This window comes from Aulonocara stuartgranti, assembly GCF_965226115.1.
Source record: "Aulonocara stuartgranti genome assembly, chromosome: 3".
Classification (NCBI taxonomy): Eukaryota; Metazoa; Chordata; class Actinopteri; order Cichliformes; family Cichlidae; genus Aulonocara; species Aulonocara stuartgranti.
This window is the reverse complement of record NC_138941.1, coordinates 8251712-8275120: the sequence shown is the minus strand read 5'-3', so window position 1 is coordinate 8275120 and position 23409 is coordinate 8251712. Positions and strand designations below refer to the sequence as shown.

General features: G+C 41.1%; 2 protein-coding genes across 2 annotated transcripts in view; both read right to left on the bottom strand.

Moving 5' to 3' along the window:
* The window catches only part of LOC309702197 (protein NLRC3-like), an 88990-nt gene that overhangs the window by 46732 nt on the left and 18849 nt on the right, over window positions 1-23409 (bottom strand). The gene's annotated exons all lie outside the window — the stretch shown is intronic.
* Window positions 1-23409, bottom strand: part of LOC309702213 (protein NLRC3-like) — a 31135-nt gene that overhangs the window by 5823 nt on the left and 1903 nt on the right. The window contains exons 2-6 of the mRNA XM_082526732.1: window positions 13721-13959; window positions 13454-13495; window positions 10714-12505; window positions 8613-8786; window positions 3123-3296 (exon numbers count right to left, since the gene is read on the bottom strand). Of these exons, the coding sequence (XP_082382858.1) occupies window positions 3123-3296; window positions 8613-8786; window positions 10714-12505; window positions 13454-13495; window positions 13721-13952 (2414 nt within the window). The 5' untranslated portion in view covers window positions 13953-13959. The remainder of the gene's footprint in view (window positions 1-3122; window positions 3297-8612; window positions 8787-10713; window positions 12506-13453; window positions 13496-13720; window positions 13960-23409) is intronic.

Genomic DNA, 23409 nt, shown 5'->3' with positions numbered 1-23409 from the left:
TACAGACTACTCAGGATCAAACCTCTATCATTATGCAATCGATTATACAACTCTAAGCAAATATGAGTAAATATTTCTAAGCATAAATGACAATCAACAATATAAACCTTACAGCTGGTTTTAATAACAGAATTCATTTGTTTCTCAAATGAGAAAGAGCTATCGAGAAACACTCCTAAATCTTTAGTTCTTAACTTTTCCAGTGGGCCAAGGTCAACATTATCTGCTAATGCTAAATAGGCTGCCGTTATTAACTAATGCTAATTTGACATGAATTAGCATTATGCACTAATGCTAACACTTTTTTTAAAAATGTGAGTAGCTAATGCTAACACTATTTCCCTTAACTTTATAACAATGTGAACGGCTAATGCTAACACTCTTTTTCCTAGCATTATAACATCTGAGCTGCTAATGCTAAGTAGGCTACCATTAGCACCTACGTCTAATTTAAGGCAAATACGCATTAGAACCTAATGCTCATATCGTTTTCCTTTGCTTTATAACAATGTGAGCAGCTACTGCTAAATAGCATTAGCTAATAACAGCAGTCTAATTTAATGCAAGTTAGCCTCATTTGCATTACAATGATGTGAGGAGTTAACGCTAAGTATGCTGCCATTAGTGGCTAATTCTAATTAGGGGTGAATAAATATTACCAGCTAATGCTAATATCGTATTCTCTTCCCTTTTAACAATGTGAGCAGCTAGTGCTAGGTAGGCTGATGCTAGCTAATGCTAAAGCTAATTTAATGTGAATTAGCATCACATTAGTGAGGAGTTAATGCTAAGTAGACTGCCATTAGCAGGTAATGCTAATTTTAGGTGAATAGGAATTGGCAGATAATGCTAATACCATATTTTCTTGCTTTATAACAATGTGACCAGCTAATGCTATGTAGGTTGCCGTTATTAGCTAATACTAATTTGAGGTGAATTAGCATTATCCCCTTATGCTAACAATGTTTTTTCTTACTTTTTAACAATACAAGTAGCTAATGTGAACACTTTTTTTTTTTTATTGAATTCTAATTTTTCCCTTGCGATGTGAAGAGTTAATGCTAAATAGGATGCCATTAGTGGCTAATTCTAATTTTAGATGAGAAAGCATTAGAAGCTAATGCTAATACCATATTTTCTTGCTTTATATCAATATTAGTAGGTAATGCTAAGTACGTAGCCATTATTAGCTAATGCTAATTTAGGTGAATTAGCATTATCCACTAATGCTAACACTGTTTTTGCCAACTCTTTTCCTTTGCATTATAACAATATGAGCAGCTAATGCTAAGAAGGCTGCCATTATTAGGTAATGCTAATTATTATGTGTGTTAGCATTATCCGCTGCTGCTAGCAATGTTTTTTCTTACCTTTTAACAATATCAGCAGCTAATGCTAACACTACTTTAATTTCAGTTAAACCTACTTAGCATTAATTAACTTCATTTAGCATTAAGAAGTTTTTGCTATAGGCTACCATTAGTGGCTAATGCTAATTTTAGGTAAATAGAAATTGGCAGCTAATGCTAATACCATATTTTCTTGCCTTATAACAATGTGACCAGCTAATGCTAAGCAGGTGCCATTATTAGCTAATACTAATTTGAGATGAATTAGCATTATCCGCTTATGCTAACAATGTTTTTTCTTACTTTTTAACAATACGCCATTAGTGGCTAATTCTAATTTTAGATGAAAAAGGATTAACCGCTAATGCTCATACTGTTTGCTTTGTAAGAATGACAGCAGCTAATGATATGAAGTCTACCGTTATTAACTAATGCTAATTTGATGAGAATTAGCATTATCCGATAATGGTAACTCTTTTCCCCTGCATTATAACAATGTCAGGAGTTAATGCTAAGTAGACTGCCATTAGGGGCTAACTCTAATTAGGGGTGAATAATTATTAGCAGCTAATACTAATACCGTTTTCTCTTTTTCCTTATAACAACTTGAGCAGCTAATGCTAATTTGATGCGAATTAGCATTATATTAGTGAGCAGTTAATGCTAAGTAGGCTGCCATTATTAACTAATACTACGTTGACGTGAATTAGCATTATGCGCTACTGCTAATACTGTTTTCTCTTACTTATTAAAAATGATAGTAGCTAATACTAATACTCTTTTCCGTTGGGTAACAACAAAGTGAGGAATTAATGCTAAGTTGGCTGCTTTTAGCGGCTTATTCTAATTAGGGGTGAATAATTATTAGCAGCAAATGCTAATACCGTTTTCTCTTTCCTTATAACAATATGAGCAGTTAATGCTAATTTGATGTAAATTAGCATTATATTAGTGAGGAGTTAATGCTAAGTAGGCTGCCATTAGCAGCTAAAGGTAATTTGAGGTGAATAAGCACTAGTAGCTAATGCCAATACCCTTTTCTCTTGTGTTATAATGATGTGAAACGTTAATATTGTTCTCAAAAAGAATGAGAATGAAATATTGATTCTAACAGGGCCCATAAACAGCATTAGCTTAGCAGCATTAGCTTATCAGAGTCTCCATCATGGTCACACAAATCCTTAGCGGAGCAAAGTGGCCTACTTAGCAATAGCTGCTGTAGAAAGCAAAGGGAAAACAGTATTAGCATTAGCTGCTAAATGTGCACTTGAGAACAAATCTATTGTGAATTCAGCCGTGAATGTAGTGTTTCCAGTAAGCTTCCATTTCCAAATGTTAGCTGCTCCTGTCTGCCTCTTTGTCACACACACAGACTGAAATGATTCACAGCCTTGTTTCATCCTTCTGTCAGTGTCACTGACTGTCACTGTGACTGTGGACATACAGCATGGGAAACACACACATGGCTGATACTTGTATCTAAAGTTACAAAATGTTGTCTCTGTCCAAATATTACCTAACTGTAAGTCTACTTTTAATGAAACTCTCAACATGACTTATCAGTTATCATTAATGTTCCTGCAAACAGACTCCTTGAAGACCCCCTACATAAATATCCACGTACTATCCAGCTAGACTAGTGTGTCTGTCCCTGAAAATATTCCTGCATGTGTGATTGTTCATGTCTCATCTGCAGGAAACAAACAGGAAGTGAGTGAAAGACACAGGAAATGATTCCAGCTCTTCCTCCTATATCAGACATTCTCTCCATACCTGAGAGTGTCCAGTCTCCAGCCTGGATCCTTCAGTCCAGCCGACAGAAGCTTCATTCCTGAGTCACCTGGATGATTGTAGCTCAGGTCCAGCTGTCTCAGATGGGAGGGGTTGGAGGTCAGAGCTGAGGCCAGAGAAGTACAGCCTTCCTCTGTGATCAGACAGCCTGACAGACTGCAGACACACAAAACAACAATCCATCTGTTATCCATCTCTATAGCAGCATAACTAAGTGATGGTTCAGGGTCACCTGATCCAGCTCGAACTATAAGTTTTATCAAAAAGGAAAGTTTGAAGCTGATCGTCAAAGTAGAGAGGGTGTCTGTCTCCTGAACTCAAACTGGGAGCTGCTTCCACACCCAGTCCAACATAGCCAGGCTTTCTTTGCTGCTTTGACAAAACCTCAAATCCCAGTCAGAGATGGTGAGCATCATCACAGTGATGATCATTTCTCTGTTAACCCAGGCTTTCTGCTTCAGGATCTGTGCACGCTCACAGAACAAGGAGACCTTTAAACATCATTTCACTAAATGGATGGACTGAGCTCAGCCTACAGATGAACTGGATAAATAAAGATTTGACCTCAGTGTGCTCAGTGTTCCTGTCTATTCCTAACATATTCCTAACATGATAGCTGCACTTTAGAGCTCTAAAACTGGAACTGACACATATTTAAACTCCACATGTTACTCAGTACATTCAGTTCTGACACTCGCCCACAGTCCAACAAAGGAAACATGGAGATCACATCAGTTTGTCACCAAAGTCAAATTATTCCAGAGGGCAGTGTTGATACAACTAAAGTTATTTTTAAGCAAAGTTGAGTTTTTTATTGTCGCAGTACTTCATGTCTGAAGTATCACTTAAATGCATTACACGCTGTTGATGGCAGCAAACAAACCACCCAAACAAACAGAGGTGGGAGGCTTGGGCAGACTACGTAGGATCAGCTTGTGGGAGGAGTCAGGATAAAACCAAAGAAAGACAAGCTAACAAACACCACAGTGAAGTGAGTAGCTACAAACTGCAGGCCGATTAGTGTTGTTGAAGAAGTCGGTCTGAGGAACGTTCTTAGGATCAACAAATGACGGCATGTATGAGCCTCCCTCAAGACGCACCATCACAAGAAGAACACATGAGCTGTAGAAAAAGGAGAGACTATGAAAGCCACGGCGTTACAACGTGCACCAGCTGTTGGTCTCTCTGGAGACTACTGGGCGTGGCTGGGTAACCATGGTTACTTGGGAGTTACAGTACATGATATTAATGAAGAGTGGGAGCTGCGTTCTATAGCAAACAATTTGTTATGAGGTAATCAGCTGATCTTAGTTTAACCGGAAGCCCTTCACAATAATTGCAATGCCTTTATTTTGTCCAACTACCATCAGTTCGTCTGTACTGATGGTAACTTAAAGTCACACTAATGTCGTTTAGTTTCTATAGTTTATGTAGTGGAAGTATACTACAGTACCCTGATCACTGATAGGACAGATTTATGTAGATATACACCTTTGTGTTTAACATTACTGCATTATAGTACTGTGATCTTTGTCCTTATATATGGCTATATTAGCTATACTGATGTACGTACATATAACTGGATATGTAACTTATCTATTCATCTTATTTGTCATGTATTTGTATTGTGTACTTCCTTTTTGTAAGAAACCACACACATGATCACAGCCGCAAGAATCAATCAGTGAAAGAATAAAGTGCCTCAAACCAAACCTTAAGCTCTTTATTCCACATGCTGGGATCATTTGGCCTTCAGTGGTGTTCTGGCTGACACACCGGAGTGACCAGAGTGCTAAAGAGTGAATCGGACACACCAGTGTCATCTCTGATATCTCCACTACATTTAATCGTCCTTCAGCTTGTGGCTGCCGTTAGCTGGTCTGCTAGTTAGCTGATTTGCTATTTAGCCGGTGTGCTAGTTAGCTGGTGTGCTAGTTAGCTGGTTCGCTAGTCAGCTGGTGTGCTGACCAGCGAACCAGTAGGTTACAAGATGAGCTTGTCTGTCTGATGAGCCAGCTCTCTCTGTCTTGGTCATTTTGTCCTTGGGCAAAACCTAACCTACCACTACAACTGTAGCTTACCTCCACCAGTGTGTGAATGTGAGAGTGAATGAATACAGGGAGTGCAGAATTATTAGGCAAATGAGTATTTTGTCCACATCATCCTCTTCATGCATGTTGTCTTACTCCAAGCTGTATAGGCTCGAAAGCCTACTACCAATTAAGCATATTAGGTGATGTGCATCTCTGTAATGAGAAGGGGTGTGGTCTAATGACATCAACACCATATATCAGGTGTGCATAATTATTAGGTAACGTCCTTTCCTTTGGCAAAATGGGTCAAAAGAAGGACTTGACAGGCTCAGAAAAGTCAAAAATAGTGAGATATCTTGCAGAGGGATGCAGCAGTCTCAAAATTGCAAAGCTTCTGAAGCGTGATCATCGAACAATCAAGCGTTTCATTCAAAATAGTCAACAGGGTCGCAAGAAGCGTGTGGAAAAACCAAGGCGCCAAATAACTGCCCATGAACTGAGAAAAGTCAAGCGTGCAGCTGCCAAGATGCCACTTGCCACCAGTTTGGCCATATTTTGGAGCTGCAACATCACTGGAGTGCCCAAAAGCACAAGGTGTGCAATACTCAGAGACATGGCCAAGGTAAGAAAGGCTGAAAGACGACCACCACTGAACAAGACACACAAGCTGAAACGTCAAGACTGGGCCAAGAAATATCTCAAGACTGGTTTTTCTAAGGTTTTATGGACTGATGAAATGAGAGTGAGTCTTGATGGGCCAGATGGATGGGCCCGTGGCTGGATTGGTAAAGGGCAGAGAGCTCCAGTCCCACTCAGACGCCAGCAAGGTGGAGGTGGAGTACTGGTTTGGGCTGGTATCATCAAAGATGAGCTTGTGGGGCCTTTTCGGGTTGAGGATGGAGTCAAGCTCAACTCCCAGTCCTACTGCCAGTTTCTGGAAGACACCTTCTTCAAGCAGTGGTACAGGAAGAAGTCTGCATCCTTCAAGAAAAACATGATTTTCATGCAGGACAATGCTCCATCACACGCGTCCAAGTACTCCACAGCGTGGCTGGCAAGAAAGGGTATAAAAGAAGAAAAACTAATGACATGGCCTCCTTGTTCACCTGATCTGAACCCCATTGAGAACCTGTGGTCCATCATCAAATGTGAGATTTACAAGGAGGGAAAACAGTACACCTCTCTGAACAGTGTCTGGGAGGCTGTGGTTGCTGCTGCACGCAATGTTGATGGTGAACAGATCAAAACACTGACAGAATCCATGGATGGCAGGCTTTTGAGTGTCCTTGCAAAGAAAGGTGGCTATATTGGTCGCTGATTTGTTTTTGTTTTGTTTTTGAATGTCAGAAATGTATATTTGTGAATGTGGAGATGTTATATTGGTTTCACTGGTAAAAATAAATAAATAAAATGGGTATATATTTGTTTTTTGTTAAGTTGCCTAATAATTATGCACAGTAATAGTCACCTGCACACACAGATATCCCCCTAAAATAGCTAAAACTAAAAACAAACTAAAAACTACTTCCAAAAACATTCAGCTTTGATATTAATGAGTTTTTTGGGTTCATTGAGAACATGGTTGTTGTTCAATAATAACATTATTCCTCAAATATACAACTTGCCTAATAATTCTGCACTCCCTGTAGTGGGATTGTAAAGGGTCTTTGAGGGTCTCGAAAAGCGCTATATAAATGCAATCCATTATTATTATTAAGAGCATCTTTAGGCCTGACTGTGCTCATCCTTCCTCCAACCTCTCCTTACCAAAGATAACAACTACATCAGTATTAGCTCAATAACAATTTCTGCAATTCAATTGTGGACATTCATTTTTAAACCTTGTGTAAAACGATAAAACCTCAAAGTCTGAGCATTATTCTTTGTGCAAACAGCTCTTGCAGGTTCCCCCGGACTTAGGTTATTTTTATTATTTAATTACTTTCCTTTAAGCAGCTGTTCAGGCTACTAAACTCATCCCAGAAATAACAAGTGACACCATTAATAGTAGAGGTGGGAATCACCATACAACTCGCGATACGATATTATCACAATACTTAACGCACGATACGATATTATTGCGATTTTTTAAAATATTTTGCGATATTTAAATTCTGCACATAAAGGTAAACTTTATCAATATTCATTTTATCTAATATCAAAGTCTCACACTCAGTCTTTCTCTCATTTCAGTCAGTTTTATTGTTGACAAACTGAACGGTTTGTATTACAGTCTAGTCCAACTTAACTGAATGCAACCATCTGGTACAATTATAGCTATTCTGAACTATGCAATTTATGAAAACTATGCAGCCCCTTCAGCAACTGAAGAATTTGAAAGTAAATTTAAAAAAATATATAATTTTACATTAAATAAAAAAGTTTCAAACTTAATTAAAATTAAACATGTCTTAAATTAAAATAAGTAAACTGTCATGTTTATTGCTGCCAAAAAAAAAGTTAAACACATTTGGACAGTGAAGGAATGTCAGGATTGTTGCTCAGAAAAAGGATCAACATGCTCTGAAGTCAACATGCTCTCACTCCAGAGCATGTTGACTTCAGAGAAAAAATTGTTTGTAACAAAATATCGATTTCTGCTGTCCCTGTATCGATACATTATTAGCAAACAAAATATCACGATACTACACAGTATCGATTTTTTCCCCCACCCCTAATTAATAGTGGAGCTAACTTTAACAGGTGAAACTGATTTGACCTATAAGGCTACTGCAGTTACTTCTTATCAGGTTTAGTAGGGAAGACATCTGGATGAGGTAGTTAGTAGTATGTAGTTAGTACCGGGCGACTCCTCTCCCCCACATCGGCACCAGAACCCTGTATTATCTACAGGGTAAGACTGCCTGTTTTATCAAACTATGGCCATTACTACTGTGATCATTTGCAGCCCAGTGTGCCGCTCTCTCTGCTGGGATGAACCACTGGAGCTCACCCAGTCATCCCTTTCTTTCTCTCAAGAAGAAGTGAAATAAATGTATTTATTATGTTATGAGTCTAATATTCTTTAAATCAAACTGTAATGAATAAATGAAGCAAGAAGATTTGGTGGCTCCACGTGTTGTAGAAGAAAAGATAAACATCTCATTTTGAGAAATCAGCCTTTAAAATTAAGTACTGTGAATAAAAAACAAACAGCGAGCCAATCAGCAGTCGCCAATATCCTCCTAATTTCATTCACAAAGAAATCAAATATATATATTATGGGCCCAAAGGAGCCTAAATCTTTAAATTAGGCAGTGCATGAAGTATTTTTTTAAATAAACAGAGACATGACTATAACAACTTTTAGTAATTCAGAGTCCAATTATCCACTCAAATGTAAATAAAAGTTCACTTGACAGCTGTAAAAGTTACCTGTTTATACAATAATATAAATCACATTTCAAATGATCATCTGTGGAAAAGTTTGAATCCTGACCTGAGAGTTTCCACTGCACACTGTGAACTCTTTAGTCCAGCGGACAGAAGCTTCACTCCTGAATCCTGCAGGTCAGAGTTACTCAGGTTCAGCTCTCTCAGACTGGAGGACTGGGAGCTGAGGACTGAGGACAGAGCTTCACAGCTTCTCTCTGACAGGTTACAGCCACTCAGTCTGAAAAATAAAAGACAATCTATAAAACAAGTACTCATGTAGAGTTTGTTAATACATTTCACAACATTAAATGTTGACTTTCTATTTTTAAAGGAAACATAAACATACTAAGATACAACATCATATGTATGAACTTTAATTAATAATTCTAAAAACTAAATGTTTTCTGATCTGACCTCAGAGTATTCAGTTTACAGTTTAAACGTTGTAGTCCAGCAGACAGAAGCTTCACTCCTGAATCCTGCAGCTTTCTGATACTCAGGTCCAGCTCTGTCAGACTAGAGGACTGCGAGCCGAGAACTGAGGACAGAGCTTCACAGTTTTCCTCTGAGAGTTCACAGATGTTAAGTCTGAAGATAAAAACATGAATAAAGATTGTTGTTAAAGTGTAATCAGGGTGCAATAGCTTATTGTCTTGTGCTGAGCAGGTTAGTAAAACTTCTGTTTAACTTTGAAATGAATAAAAATGCTATGAAACAAGGATAACTGGATAAAGACATAAACAAAAACAAACATCAAACACAAACAAACAGAACTAAACATAATACAAATTGATCTGACCTCAGAACATTCAGTTTGGCATGTGGACTCTCCACTGCAGCAGACAGAAGCTTTACTGCTGAAGCCTTCAGGCTGTTGGTACTCAGGTCCAGCTCTCTCAGACTACAGGACTGGGAGCTGACCACTGACAACAAATTTTCACAGCCTTCCTCTGAGACGTTACAGCTGCTCAGTCTGAGAGAGAAAGGAAAAAAACAAAAAAAAAAAAAACAAACAATATATGTGATCAAATTAAATTTGTTTATATGTTGAACCCTTTTTTAAAAAAATTTATTTAAACCTATGAGACTATGAGTGCTACCAGTCCAGTGCACATGATTGGTACCTTGATGGTACCTTGCTCAGGGGTACCACAAGGTAACTATTCGGTGGATTCGACCCCTGACCTTATGATCATGGGGCGACCACTCTGCCTACTGAGCTAATAATTCTGTGTACACTGTCATACAATATTAACTAAAACAATTATTTTAGAAAATTTTAGTAATTCAATAATCATGCTCATTACCTGTGTATTGTGAATAACACTTGATTTTAAACACTAGCTGTATAAAACTCTTCCTGTTAAAGGTGCGTATAAAGGAGATGAGCTGAAATGCAGACTTCATGGAGAATGTTTGCTGTCAGCATATATCAAAGACAAAGCAGAGATCCATCCAGTCTCTTCCACTAAGCCCACAGAGGGACAGACAACCACTCTCACTCACACCTGCATGAAGTTTAGATCACCAGGTAACCTAACTGCATGTCTGTGGACAGTGGGAAGAAACTGTAGAGGACCCAGAGTGAACCCACTGTAATTCTGTGATAACACTGGTTATGGAAGCCTTACAGTTACATATGGTTACTGACAAGAAACACGACCTTAGAGGCAATTTCAGTAATGAAGACCGAGTTTCTCCCTCCATACAGGATGAAAACATGACAGCACAGCAGAGATTTATATTTAAAAAGGGAGGGTGTGCACTGAAAGTGAGATACAAACTTGAACTTAAATTATGAACATCAGAAAAAGATGTAGGTGAAGTCTGGCAGGTGAAGTTTGTGCTTTAGAATAAAACAACCAAACTCCTGGAGTTGGAGACAAATGAACAAGCTGAGGATAATAAACCTGTCAGAGGGGCTGAAGCATCAGAGCTCATGTTCTTATAGGCTGGGTCTGGATTGTCCTTTGATAAGAGTTACAGAACAAAGTGTGTTTTAGAAATGCTGGAGTGAAACATTAAAACTACCATATATTTACCGAGTGACTGATGATCATTTAATTTACTATTTTAAAAAAATGTTACAGTGCTCTTTGAACTCAGCATTTCTGATTTATTTCCCATGATTTTAACAATGAAGCGATGACAACATGTTTACTCACAGAGCTTTGTTGGAGGCTTTGACCACTGGCAGCATTCTCAGAAGAGCCTCCTCTGAAGCAGAGTATTTCTTGAAGTCAAACTCATCCAGATCTTCTTCTGATGACAGTAAGATGAAGGTCAGAGCTGAGCACTGAGCAGGAGACAGTTTACCTGTGGAGAGACTTCCTGAAGTCCTGTATTGTTGGATCTCCTCCACTAGAGAACGATCATTCAGTTCATTCAGACAGTGGATCAGATTGATGCTTTTCTCTGCAGACAGATTCTCACTGAGCTCCATCTTGATGTACTGGACTGTTTCCTGATTGGTCTGTGAGCTACTTCCTGTCTGTGTCATCAGGGCTCGTAGGAGAGTCTGATTGGTCTGCAGTGAAAGACCCAGGAGGAAGCGGAGGAACAAGTCCAGGTGTCCATTTGGACTCTGTAAGGCCTTGTCCACAGCACTCTGGTAGAAGTGTGTCTCTGCAGATTCTCCTGTTTCAGACTTCTTGGGGGTTGTTTGTTCTTCCAGCAGATTGAGTCCAGAGTTGATGAAGGTCAGATGGACATGAAGAGCAGCCAGAAACTCCTGAACACTCAGATGGATGAAGCAGAACACCTTGTCCTGGTACAGTCCTCTCTCCTCTTTAAAGATCTGTGTGAACACTCCTGAGTACACTGAGGCTGCTCTGATATCGATGCCACACTCTGTCAGGTCTGATTCATAGAAGATCAGGTTTCCTTTCTGCAGCTGATCAAAAGCCAGTTTTCCCAGAGACTCAATCATCTTCCTGCTCTCTGGACTCCAGTGTGCATCTGTCTCAGCTCCTCCATCATACTTGACCTTCTTCACTTTGGCCTGAACCACCAGGAAGTGGATGTACATCTCAGTCAGGGTGTTGGGCAGCTGTCCTCCCTCTCTGGTTTCCAGCACATCCTCCAGAACTGTAGCAGTGATCCAGCAGAAGACTGGGATGTGACACATGATGTGGAGGCTTCGTGATGTCTTGATGTGGGAGATGATGCTGCTGGCCTGCTCCTCATCTCTGAATCTCTTCCTGAAGTACTCCTCCTTCTGTGGGTCAGTGAACCCTCTGACCTCTGTCACCATGCCAACACAGTCAGGAGGGATCTGATTGGCTGCTGCAGGTCGTGTGGTTATCCAGAGGCGAGCAGAGGGAAGCAGTTTCCCCCTGATGAGGTTTATCAGCAGCACATCCACTGAGGTGGACTTTCTAGGGTCAGTTAGGATTGTAGTTTTGTGGAAGTCCAGAGGAAGTCGACACTCATCCAGACCATCAAAGATGAACACAACCTGGAAGTCTTCAAAGCTGCAGATTCCTGCTTCTTTGGTTTCAGTAAAGAAGTGATGAACAAGTCCCACCAAGCTGAACTTTTCCTCTTTCAGCACATTCAGCTCTCTGAAAGTGAATAGAAATATGAACTGGATGTCCTGGTTGGCTTTGTCTTCAGCCCAGTCCAGGCTGTATTTCTGTGTTAAGACTGTTTTCCCAATGCCAGCCACTCCCTTTGTAATCACTGTTCTGATTGGTTCATCTCTTCCAGGTGTGTCTTTAAAGATGTCTTCTTGTCTGATGGTTGTTTCTGGTCTGTGTGGTTTCCTGGATGCTGTTTCAATCTGTCTGACCTCATGTTCATCATTGACCTCTGCAGTCCCTCCCTCTGTGATGTAGAGCTCTGTGTAGATCTGATTAAGGAGGGTTGGGTTTCCTGCTTTAGCGATGCCCTCAAACACACACTGGAACTTCTTCTTCAGTGCAGGTTTAAGTTTACGATGACACTTATGAAGAGCATCTGAATTAAAAAAGCAGATATTTGTTAAGGTTTTTTGAAAAATGGTCCATTGACTTCCAGCAGGTATTTTTCCACAATAAAAGTAGAGACCATTTTTGGAAACAAATACTATTAAAAAATAAAACCCAGAAGTTTTATGCTGTAATTTTGGAGTGATACATTGAAGAATAGAGTATTGGCTACTTAAAAATTTGTTCAAAAGTAAATAAAAATTTTAAATCTTCTCAAGTCTGTAGACAAAAATAAAGATAAAGTTCATGTTGTAATACATTTTTTAGAAATCTGCATAATCCAGTTCGTCCTCCAACGTTACCTAAAGCTCTGAAACTTTGGCTTCTCTTTTAACTTGATGAACTTAATTAAAAATTGTAATTGTAATTAATTAATTAAAAACATTAAAAGTTAAGTCCAGGGCATAAATATTAGGTATCTGCTGTTAGATCCAGTGAAATAAGTTAGAAATATTAAACCAAAGAGATATTCATTCATTAGAGCTCAGACTTTACTCGTACTGCAGAGCTGAGGCTAGAGACATATCACTTTACTTAATAAAATGTGAATACATTTCTAAAAACTCTGGTTTAAAATTTAAACCATGAAGAGTGAAGGTCTAAATGTATCATAAGGCCTTAAAGCATGTCATGTATGACTATTTCTGAGTCCAAACATGTTAGATGTTTTTCTAGATTTCTTGTCATCTGCAATGAACCATCCTCACATCTCATCTAAAGCTCTGTAACCTCTGTCCTCTGTTTTAACGTTGTTTGCTGTTACATGCGGCGAAGTAAAGTTAGACATTATTAAACCAAACAACCTTTCATTTATTGGAGCTCTGACTTTAGTCATACAGCAGAGCTACTACATGGAAACAACCAGAGCTCTAATTGGTCAGCTCAGATCTGTTTCTGCCTTATTGATGTTTTTAGAGACAAACAAATGAATTCGTACCTTCTGACAAACGCGATGAAGCCTCCTGAGCTGAGGGACTTCCTGTTGGAAGAAAGTGCAGCTTGAATCACCAGTTGGTCTCTTTGATAATGAAAACCTCTATAGTTTCAAAATAATGTATTAATAATATTTGTACTCAAACATACATTGAAAAGAAAAGAAAAATTTAGAAAGTCTCAGTTTAATACATTTCATACAATAAATTGTGACAATGTGGTGTCTGCATATCACACGGAGTGTTTCGTGTTTCTTTTTCCTCTGACTGACCTTTATTCATTCTCCCTAAAATCGACTGGGCTACCTCCATCACACGGTCTGAATACACCTGCACCATCACATCTACTGTTTTCAGTCTGTCTGCGTTCTCCAGCTGGCACTTATAGATTTTGGTGAAGTCACCTCCAGGTTCATGCTGCAGGTAAAAGTGGAAAACCTTCAGCTCCTCTTCTCCCAAATTTCGCAACATTTCCAGGAGCTGCACTGGTGAGGGCTTCTCCATCTTTGATCTGTAAATCATGAGAACGTGACTCAGACAGTGAGTCTCATCACATGTTCTATCTACTTCTTTAGCAGATTACATCTCTACATCTCAATTATTTATAAGAAATTATTTTTTACTGTGATGGGAAAACTATCGCACCTCAAATGATACTGAATCAGTAATGAGTGTCATAAGTGTCACTGTGTTTATTTTGTCAGATGACCAGAGTTCAAAAAAGCAAACATAAAACACAAAAATCTAACTGAAAACTTCACAGTTACTGAAATCTATAAGAAAAAGAATTTATACTCTAGAGATAAGCGATAACTCTTTATTGCACAGTCATATCTAGTTCAATAGTACAACGAAACTGGAAACTGTCCCACGTCGGCACTACGCACAACTAAACACAACACAGTAACTTAAAGTGGATTTTTTTAAGTCCAAGAAAGGTATAAGCAAAAGAATGAGTGCATGTGGACATTGTTGATGTTGCTGTTACCCCCCAAAACGTCCAGGGAGGTAGCCAATCAGGTCAACTGAACCCTGAAGTGCCTTTTTGTGTGCCATGGTGCAGCTGGACAACCATACACATATGCAGCTAAAGTCAACAAAGATCAGCCTGGCATAATACCCCTGTTGTTCCAGGTGACAGATGGTGTTGTGGAGCGTTGTAAAATCTTCAGTTGATCTGTTAGCTCTGTATGCAAACTGGAGCGAGTGAGGGTGGCAGGCAGGACATGATGAGACATCGCACGAAGCACTTCATTATAACAGGGGTTAGAGCAGCTGATCGCTAGTCATTGAGGCTGCTAATGTTGGTGCGCTTTGGCAATGGGACAACTATGGCCGACTGGAGGGATGCAGGACTTGGACAGTGAAGTGTTGAAGATCCTAGTGAAGACCTCAGCCAGCTGGTCTGCTGTAGGTTTTATCCAATGTGTTTTCCCCCCTTGTTGCACATTTAATATGCTGTTCAAATATGTGGTCAGCATGGTTGAAGTCCCCAGCTATAATGTGCACTGCATCAGGATGGGAGTTCTGCTGACTGCTTATTGGCTTGTGCAGCTCCTGCATGTCTACAGTCCTTGTGTTGTTACAGGTGGCCTTCAGATTGAGAGCGTCCTTTGCAAACATCTCCAGTGGCATCAGATAACTTGCGCATTTCACATAAAATTTCACATAAGATTTCATAGTGGCACATAAAGCTCAGCCTGTAAATAAATGTGCAGAGCAATCACTTCACTTGTAAAATAAAACACATATTTCTACTAACAAATTGTTTCTGTATCCCATTTGTACAAAATTAAATAAGAAATTCTTCACAGAATACGTGAACTTTGGGGCTCAACAAGTTAAGGACAGAAACATGGGAAAACTCAACACTCTACAAAAAGTAACATTTATAATAAAATAAAAATATCAGTGGCAATAAAATAAGCACGGGTTACACTCTCCCTCTCTTTCCATCATGCGTGCTGTCCAAATATCAGCTGCTTCTTTCTGCTTCATCTCAGTGTCAGCTGAGAGAATGACAAACTCACTATGTGTCAACATTTGATGGATGATGACACAGAAATGTGAAATGATATTGAACTAAATGTGTCCTAATGATAACGAGAAGCTTTGATGAGTTGTGACTGTCTGAGGTATTACTAGGATGTAGAAACACTGGGGCTCAGCCCTGACATCTTTGTTGTTTTCACTTCATAACAGCAGCTGTTTAAAGTTATTAAGTGTATTTGACAGTAAAGTGAACGTCTCCCTCCTCTTTCTTGGGTTTCTGCTGCCTGAGGTACTCACTGAGCACGGTGTCAGTTGGGGCCATCTTCGTGATGTATTCTTGGATGTTCGTTGTCTCATCCTGGACTGTGGTGCTGACACTCACCAGTCCCTGGCCTCCTTCCTTCCGCTTAGCGCACAGCCTCAGGTTGCTGGACTTCAAACCTCCATGCATGGTAAGGAACCAGCCTCCTTTGGCCAGCCTATTACCCCAGCAGGGTACCTGATCATGGGCAGGGCGTAGGTGTTGACAGCCCGGATCTTGTTCTTACCGTTCAGCTGACTCCTCAGGACTTGCCTGACCCTCTGCAGGTACTTGGTAGTTGCAGCTTTCCTAGCAGCCTCCTCATGGTTCCCATTTGCCTGCGGGATCCCCAGGTACTTGTAACTGTCCTCTATGTCTGCAATGTTGCCTTCTGGTAGTTCAATCCCCTCAGTTCTGACTACCTTCCCTCTCTTTGTTACCATCCGACTACACTTCTCCAGTCCGAACGACATTCCAATGTCATTGCTGTATAGCCTGGTAGTGTGGATCAGTGAATCGATGTCTCGTTCACTCTTGGCATACAGCTTGATGTCATCCATGTACAGGAGGTGGCTGACAACTGCTCCGTTCCGTAGTCGGTATCCGTAGCCAGTCTTGTTAATGATCTCACTGAGGGGGTTCAGGCCTATGCAGAACAGCAGTGGGGACAGAGCATCTTCTTGGTAGATCCCGCACTTGATGGTAACTTGTGCTATGGGCTTGAGGTTGGCCTCCAGTGTTGTACGCCACATCCCCATTGAGTTCCTGATGAAGGCTCTTAGGGTCCTGTTGATCTTGTATAGGTCTAGGCATTCCAGGATCCGGGTGTGGGGCATTGAGTCATAGGCCTTCTTGTAATCAATCCAGGAAGTGCACAGGTTGGTCAGTCTGGTACTGCAGTCTCGGCTGACTGCTCGGTCTACCAGTAGCTGGTGTTTTGCGCCTCTGGTATTCTTGCCAATCCCTTTCTGTGTCATGTATTGACCCATGTGCCTGTTCATCTTAGCCTTAGCTTCCATGTGGTGCTGAGGCAGGTTATTGGTCGGTAGTTGGATGGGACAGGTCCCATAAAAAAAAAAAAAACTAAAAAAAACAAAAACCACCCAGCACGCCCCTGCGGGCGGTTTATTCTTCAAGCTCGGGTCCTCTACCAGAGGCCTGGGAGCTTGAGGGTCCTGCGCAGTATCTTAGCTGTTCCCAGGACTGCGCTCTTCTGGACAGAGATCTCCGATGTTATTCCCGGGATCTGCTGGAGCCACTCACCTAGCTTGGGAGTCACTGCACCTAGTGCTCCGATTACCACGGGGACCACCGTTACCTTCACCCTCAACATCCTCTCGAGCTCTTCTCTGAGCCCTTGGTATTTCTCCAGCTTCTTGTGTTCCTTCTTCCTGATATTGCTGTCATTCGGAACCGCTACATCGATCACTATGGCCGTCTTCTTCTGTTTGTCTATCACCACTATGTCCGGTTGGTTAGCCACCACCATTTTGTCCATCTGTATCTGGAAGTCCGACAGGATCTTAGCTCGGTCATTCTCCACCACCCTTGGGGGCATCTCCCATTTTGACCTCGGGACTTCCAGGTTATACTCGGCACAGATGTTCCTGTACACTATGCCGGCCACTTGGTTAAGGCGTTCCATGTATGCCTTGCCTGCTAGCATCTTGCACGCTGCCGTTATGTGCTGGATTGTCTCTGGGGCATCTTTACACAGCCTGCACCTGGGGTCTTGCCTGGTGTGATAGACCCCAGCCTCTATGGATCTTGTACTCAGAGCTTGTTCTTGTGCTGCCATGATTAGTGCCTCTGTGCTGTCTTTCAGTCCAGCTTTGTCCAGCCACTGGTAGGATTTCTGGGTATCAGCCACCTCCTCTATCTGCCGGTGGTACATACCGTGCAGGGGCCTGTCCTTCCACGATGGTTCCTCGTCTCCCTCCTCTTTCTTGGGTTTCTGCTACCTGAGGTATTCACTGAGCACTCGGTCAGTTGGGGCCATCTTCGTGATGTATTCGTGGATGTTCGTTGTCTCATCCTCTCGGCTGATCATGGGTAGGGCATCATTCACACACATACATACATACACACACACACACACACACACACACACACATACATATATATATACATATACATATATACACATATATACACACATAAGATAAGATAAGATAAGATAAGATAGAACTTTATTAATCCCTCGGGTGGGTTCCTCTGGGAAATTCGATTTCCAAAAAAGCACAGCACCGACAGAAGTTACAGAGTTATACACACACACATATATATAAATACAGAGACAATATAAATAAAATATACGAAGGGGATAAATAGAATAAATAGGAATAAAAATAAAAATACAAGTGAATTGCACATTTCAAGTATTGAGTCTATTGCACCGTTGACTATTTACAAAAGTATTGCACAAGGTATTGTACAGTGAGGTGAAGAGGCACTACAGCTTAGTTGTTCCCTCCTTTGTCCTCCTGTCTCCCCTCCCTCTCCCCTCCAGAGAGGAGTTAAACAGTCTGATGGCGTGTGGGACAAAGGAGTTTTTAAGTCTGTTAGTTCTTGTCTTTGGTTTGCAGCCACAGAAATTCTTTTGTCCATGAAACCATAAAGCTGCACTTTCTTTTTGCCTTATAGTCTGATTTGTCATAACTTCTCCGTTTTGTGGTAAGCTTTTCTTTGGCTGTCACTTCTTCACCCTGACCTGTCTTATTTGGCTCAGCAGAACTGAAATATATATCCTGCTGCTTTTACACACGCACTCACATAAGCTCAGCGATTCTCTGCGCGATCAACCTCTCACATGTTTAAGCTGCGGGAGATTTCACTTGTCATGTTTGCATAGTAAGCTAACGATTAATAAGACGATGTCAGAGGAATTGGTGCACAAATTATCATCACTCACAGATCAGTGCTGTCACTCTTTATACACAGTTCCCACGATTGCAAAGTGAAAGCAAAAAAACAAGCGCAAATTCAAACGCGACTTCAATATGTCACATATTGACAGTGGCTCACCAATGACATAATTACCCAGCTACATTTCTGAAAGAATGCAAAAGCATTGACATATATTTTTCCTTCCTACAATAGCCTGACGGGCAGGGCAGAGATAGATTTTGGTAGCCCGACTGAAAAAATCGCTAGCCCCGGGACGTCGGGCTAGCGATATTGCGAGCCCTGTATCTGATTGAGGAATCACTCATCTTTGTCTTTGCACTAGGATGATGTCGGCGTAAATGTGCAGTCATATTCGTTGTGTTCCCACTAGTGCTTTCAGGTTAATCTCGTTGAAATAACCTTAACGCCACAACATGGCAAATCTCCGTTAACGAGCTACCGCCGATCGCCCCGTGCATGGGGCTAGACGACCAACACGTTAACGAGCTAACTGCGCTAACACACTAGTTCCGACCCATGTAATTGAGCATTGCATGGCACATCCAACATACTGTTTTACTTTAGTCCATGACTCGCTTACCTTCAGGGTCATACGTCACATGAAAACTAAAATAATTCCAAACGCCAGATCTGAATGAGGGTGGGGGAGGTTCAATTTGCAAGGAGAGCTTAACTTCTGTCTCGCTAGCTTGCCCTGCGCTCTGCCTTCTGATGATGCTGTCTGTGTTGAGCGCTCAGTGGATCTGCGCTGGACAGTGCAGCCTAGGCGGAGTAGTCGAACACAGATTCACTGAGCGCTCAACACAGACAGCATCGTCAGAAGGAAAGTTGATAAAATAAATTACAAATTTTGTATTGTTCAATACATATGCGTACCGAACCGAAAGCACTGTATCGAACGGTTCAATATCGATACGAATATCGTTGCACCCCTAATATATATATAGATATATATGTTTAAATAAATTAACAATAAAGCTCAACGCTACACCAGCTTCTAGCTTTGATTGACACAGAGTCCTGCATAATTTAAAAATCAGCCTAATTCTGAGGACTCACTGCATGACACTCAGTCTTTGTCATTGTTGATTCTTAGCTCACAAACAGTTCTTATAAGGACTAACCAGTGCTGACAGTTTAGCTCTTCATAAAGTTACAGGAGGATAAAATAAACATGAGATCGTTGAAATAATCCTGTCTGATCACACGTGTGGACAATAAACGCTGTAACAGAAAATGAACAGTAATGTAACGACACTCATCTCTCACGTCTGCACTAAACTAAAACGTCACTACTTCCACATCTAGTTTGTTTTAATGGAGGCGGAGTCTCCCTGCCCAGTGCGCACTCAGGATAATTAACATGTCACAACACAGGAAGTGAGCGCATGTAAATCAGAAAGTGTCAGGTTGCCTAGCAACCATGACACTAGCGTCTTGAAACGCACTGAGGGAAATGAAGTGAAAGATCTTCGTTTTAACTGACAGGTTTCACACTCAGAGACCTGCAACAACATGAAAACACATCACTGTAACACTCAAAACTGCAATCATATGAAATCATAAGTGAAGGACTGTGATGATGTTGTGTTATGAAGTGTCTGCTGAGTCCAACCTCTAAGAATTACGAGTCTGGACTTTAATGATAGAACAAAATTCAGACATCAAAGTTTCTCACATTACAGAATCAGATGAAGAGACATGAAGGGATATTTGTGGTTTTATGCACAGAGTCAGAATCAGACTCAGAGGTGTTCCTCGTGATGTTTGGTGATGGAAACAGTCTCATCGACGTTTCCATCACCAAACTAGAGAAACTAGTAGCTGCACGCAGCAGAGTTTAGCACAGCTGATCTCTGTGACACATCAACAGGAACAACATGTTGTTAAACAGGACTGTATAAAGACTCAGAGTCTGACTCACACCTGAACAATGAGGCTGTGCAGCATCGTCCTGTCACACCTGCTAAACCACTCGTATCAGTTTGAGCCCGAACAGTAACACGGTCACATGACCGACGAGGCCAACGCGCCCAGACGAACGTCTTCCTCGTGGAACTAACTTGTTCCTGTTATCAGATTTGTGAGCAGCAGCTGAAACTGCCACACGAATAAATGTTCTTCAAACTGTTTGATTCCAGCCAATCAATAATCTATAATCATGAGGATTCAAACACAAGAGCTGAACGTGTGGTTACATTGTAACCTTGGTTCTCTGAGTGAGAGACTCTCTCCCTTCTGTTACATATGGAACAGAGGGGAGAGAGAGTGTCGGTGTGATGGAGAACATCAGGTCCAAACATCACAGAAACAAACAAACTGTTAAAGGAGGAAACAAAGCAAACTTACAGTTTCTTCACACAGAGACACCAACAACAAGCTCCACTGTCCCACTCTGATCCTGTCTCCTCCTCTTTTATTCTTGCTCTGAGCTCTTTTTGGGTGTGTGTTTCTGTCTCCACCCACAGGAATGCATTGATATACTGTTGATAACGACTCGAGAGCAGACGTGTGACAGAAAACAGAAAAATAACCTAAACACCTAAATAACGTAAAATAATCAGAATATTTATTAATATGTTTAATTTCTCTTTAAAAACTTTTCTGCTCCTCAAATCTTTGGTTCAAGTTCAATCTAAGGAAAGAAAAGCGTCTTCTTTAAGTTTCTCAAAGAAGTCCACGATCTGTAGGCTCATGGAAATTCATTTTGTTGTTTTTTTGAGCAGAAACACCAGAGTGTAGAGCAGGAAAACGATCCCAGCAGGACGTCTCTGTTGGGGAAATATCCCAGTTATTCCCCTGAGCCTGGTTAGTGAACTGAGTCAGAGCTGTTCATCGATCCTACAGGTGCTAACATACAAACACGATCAGCAGCTTCTCTCATATGGAGAACACACTTCAACATCTGCAGCAAATCCTGTGTTTTATGTTGATGTGACCAACATCTTGTGTTGAGTCTTTGAAGATGAGGAGCCAAACACAGACAGTGGATCCAGAAGGACTGTTTATTCAGGGCTTTAATACGACTGAACTGATGCTTCACATCCTGTTTAGAGACGATCGACCAACACAGGCTCAGTCCTCACTCATCACACGGACTTCAGTCACACTGGGATCAACAGAGGAGACTGTTCACCATCACAGTTCAGCAGTGTTGGGGAGTAACAGAATACATGTACCACCGTTACGTATTCCGTTACAGTTACCGTTTAAAAAGGTGGTATTCAGAATACAGTTACTTTGGTGAAATAAATGGATTACACTGCGGTACTTTCCTGTTTCATTTTGTCGCGGGTCAGGACTGTTTGGGTTTTGTTTGACAGCTACGTTCTGATGTTCCAGGCGGCAGCGTTACGGTTGCCATGGTTACAGGGCGACGCTCTCTCTCTCTCTCTCTCTCTCTTTCTGCGACTGTGTGTTTCCTGGGTGAGAGAGCGCCTTTTCGTTGTTGTTGTTGTGCTAAGCTAACAGGCAGAATGCTACAAGCATAGCTCTAAAGAATGTAGCATCATGGGCAGTGTAGTCCGTGCTGCAGGGAGAATGGACTGCCATACACGTTATGTGTCTGTGAGCGCGAGGAGGGAGAAAAAGGGGAGTGGAAAGGTACGAGTTGTCATCGAGAAAAAACGGGAGCTGGAAGCATGTAAATATAATAATAACCACTGCAAGAAGAGTGCCTGACGAGCCCAGTTGTAAGTAAGCTATTAAGACTCGACTGTACACCGTGTTTGTGTTTTCCTCCGAAAACAATAAGTTCCGTTGGAGCAGCCTTTCAACGCCTCTCTCTGTCTCTCGCAAGAAAAGTTGACCCACACAACAAAGTAAAGCTATTTTTCGGCTATGAGCCGACAGGGACCCCGCCGTATTAGTCAGAGGTGCCTTTACTACAGTTCGGAGTCGCGGACCTTCAGTAATAGTAATAAATCACACAGCAATAGTACATTCACGTTGTTGTAAAAAGCATGATAATATATTAAGTAATCCAAAGTGTTCAGAATACGTTACTGTCATTGAGTAACGTAACGGAATACGTTACAGAATACATTTTGGGGCATGTATTCTGTATTCTGTAATGGAATACATTTTAAAAGTAACCTTCCCAACACTGCAGTTCAGCAACAATAATCAGAGCTTTTTCTCTGCCTGTCTTGGTGAGGATCACATGTTCTGACACACAAATTATCTTCTGCTTTAACTCGTCTCTCCTTTTTAGTTTTTTACTCTTTGTTCCTGTCAGTGTCAAATATGAGAGCAAACTGTTTTGTGCAGGAGCCAAACCAACACCAAGCTGACCAAGAGAACCTATAACACCACCAGAATTTATTATCCAGACTTTACTGACAGATTTATGTGCAAGTAAAGCTGTTTTTTTTTAAATTACGTTCACTGCTTTCAGCCAAGGAAGCATTGGTTCTTGGAAGTTCACCAAACGAGTAAATCCAGTTCAGCAGAGTTCCAGTTTGTAGCACAGCTGATCTCTGTGACGCATCAACAGTAACAACAGTAGGGGTGGGTGATAGAAACGATATACGATAGAAATGATATAAATTTGGCCAACGATAGAGATTTTGACTATACTGCTCTACTGCAAAAGCGCATGTTGATGATGTCATCAAGCTGTGCCTGTTTTGGTCGAAAGCATCGCAGCGGCTACAACCATTATCATCTGCAAATTATGGCGGGCGACAGTCACAGCAAAGAGATGAAGCACTTTTGAAATATGGGGAAAGCCAAAAACTGCGCTTCCTCCACCTCTGTAAC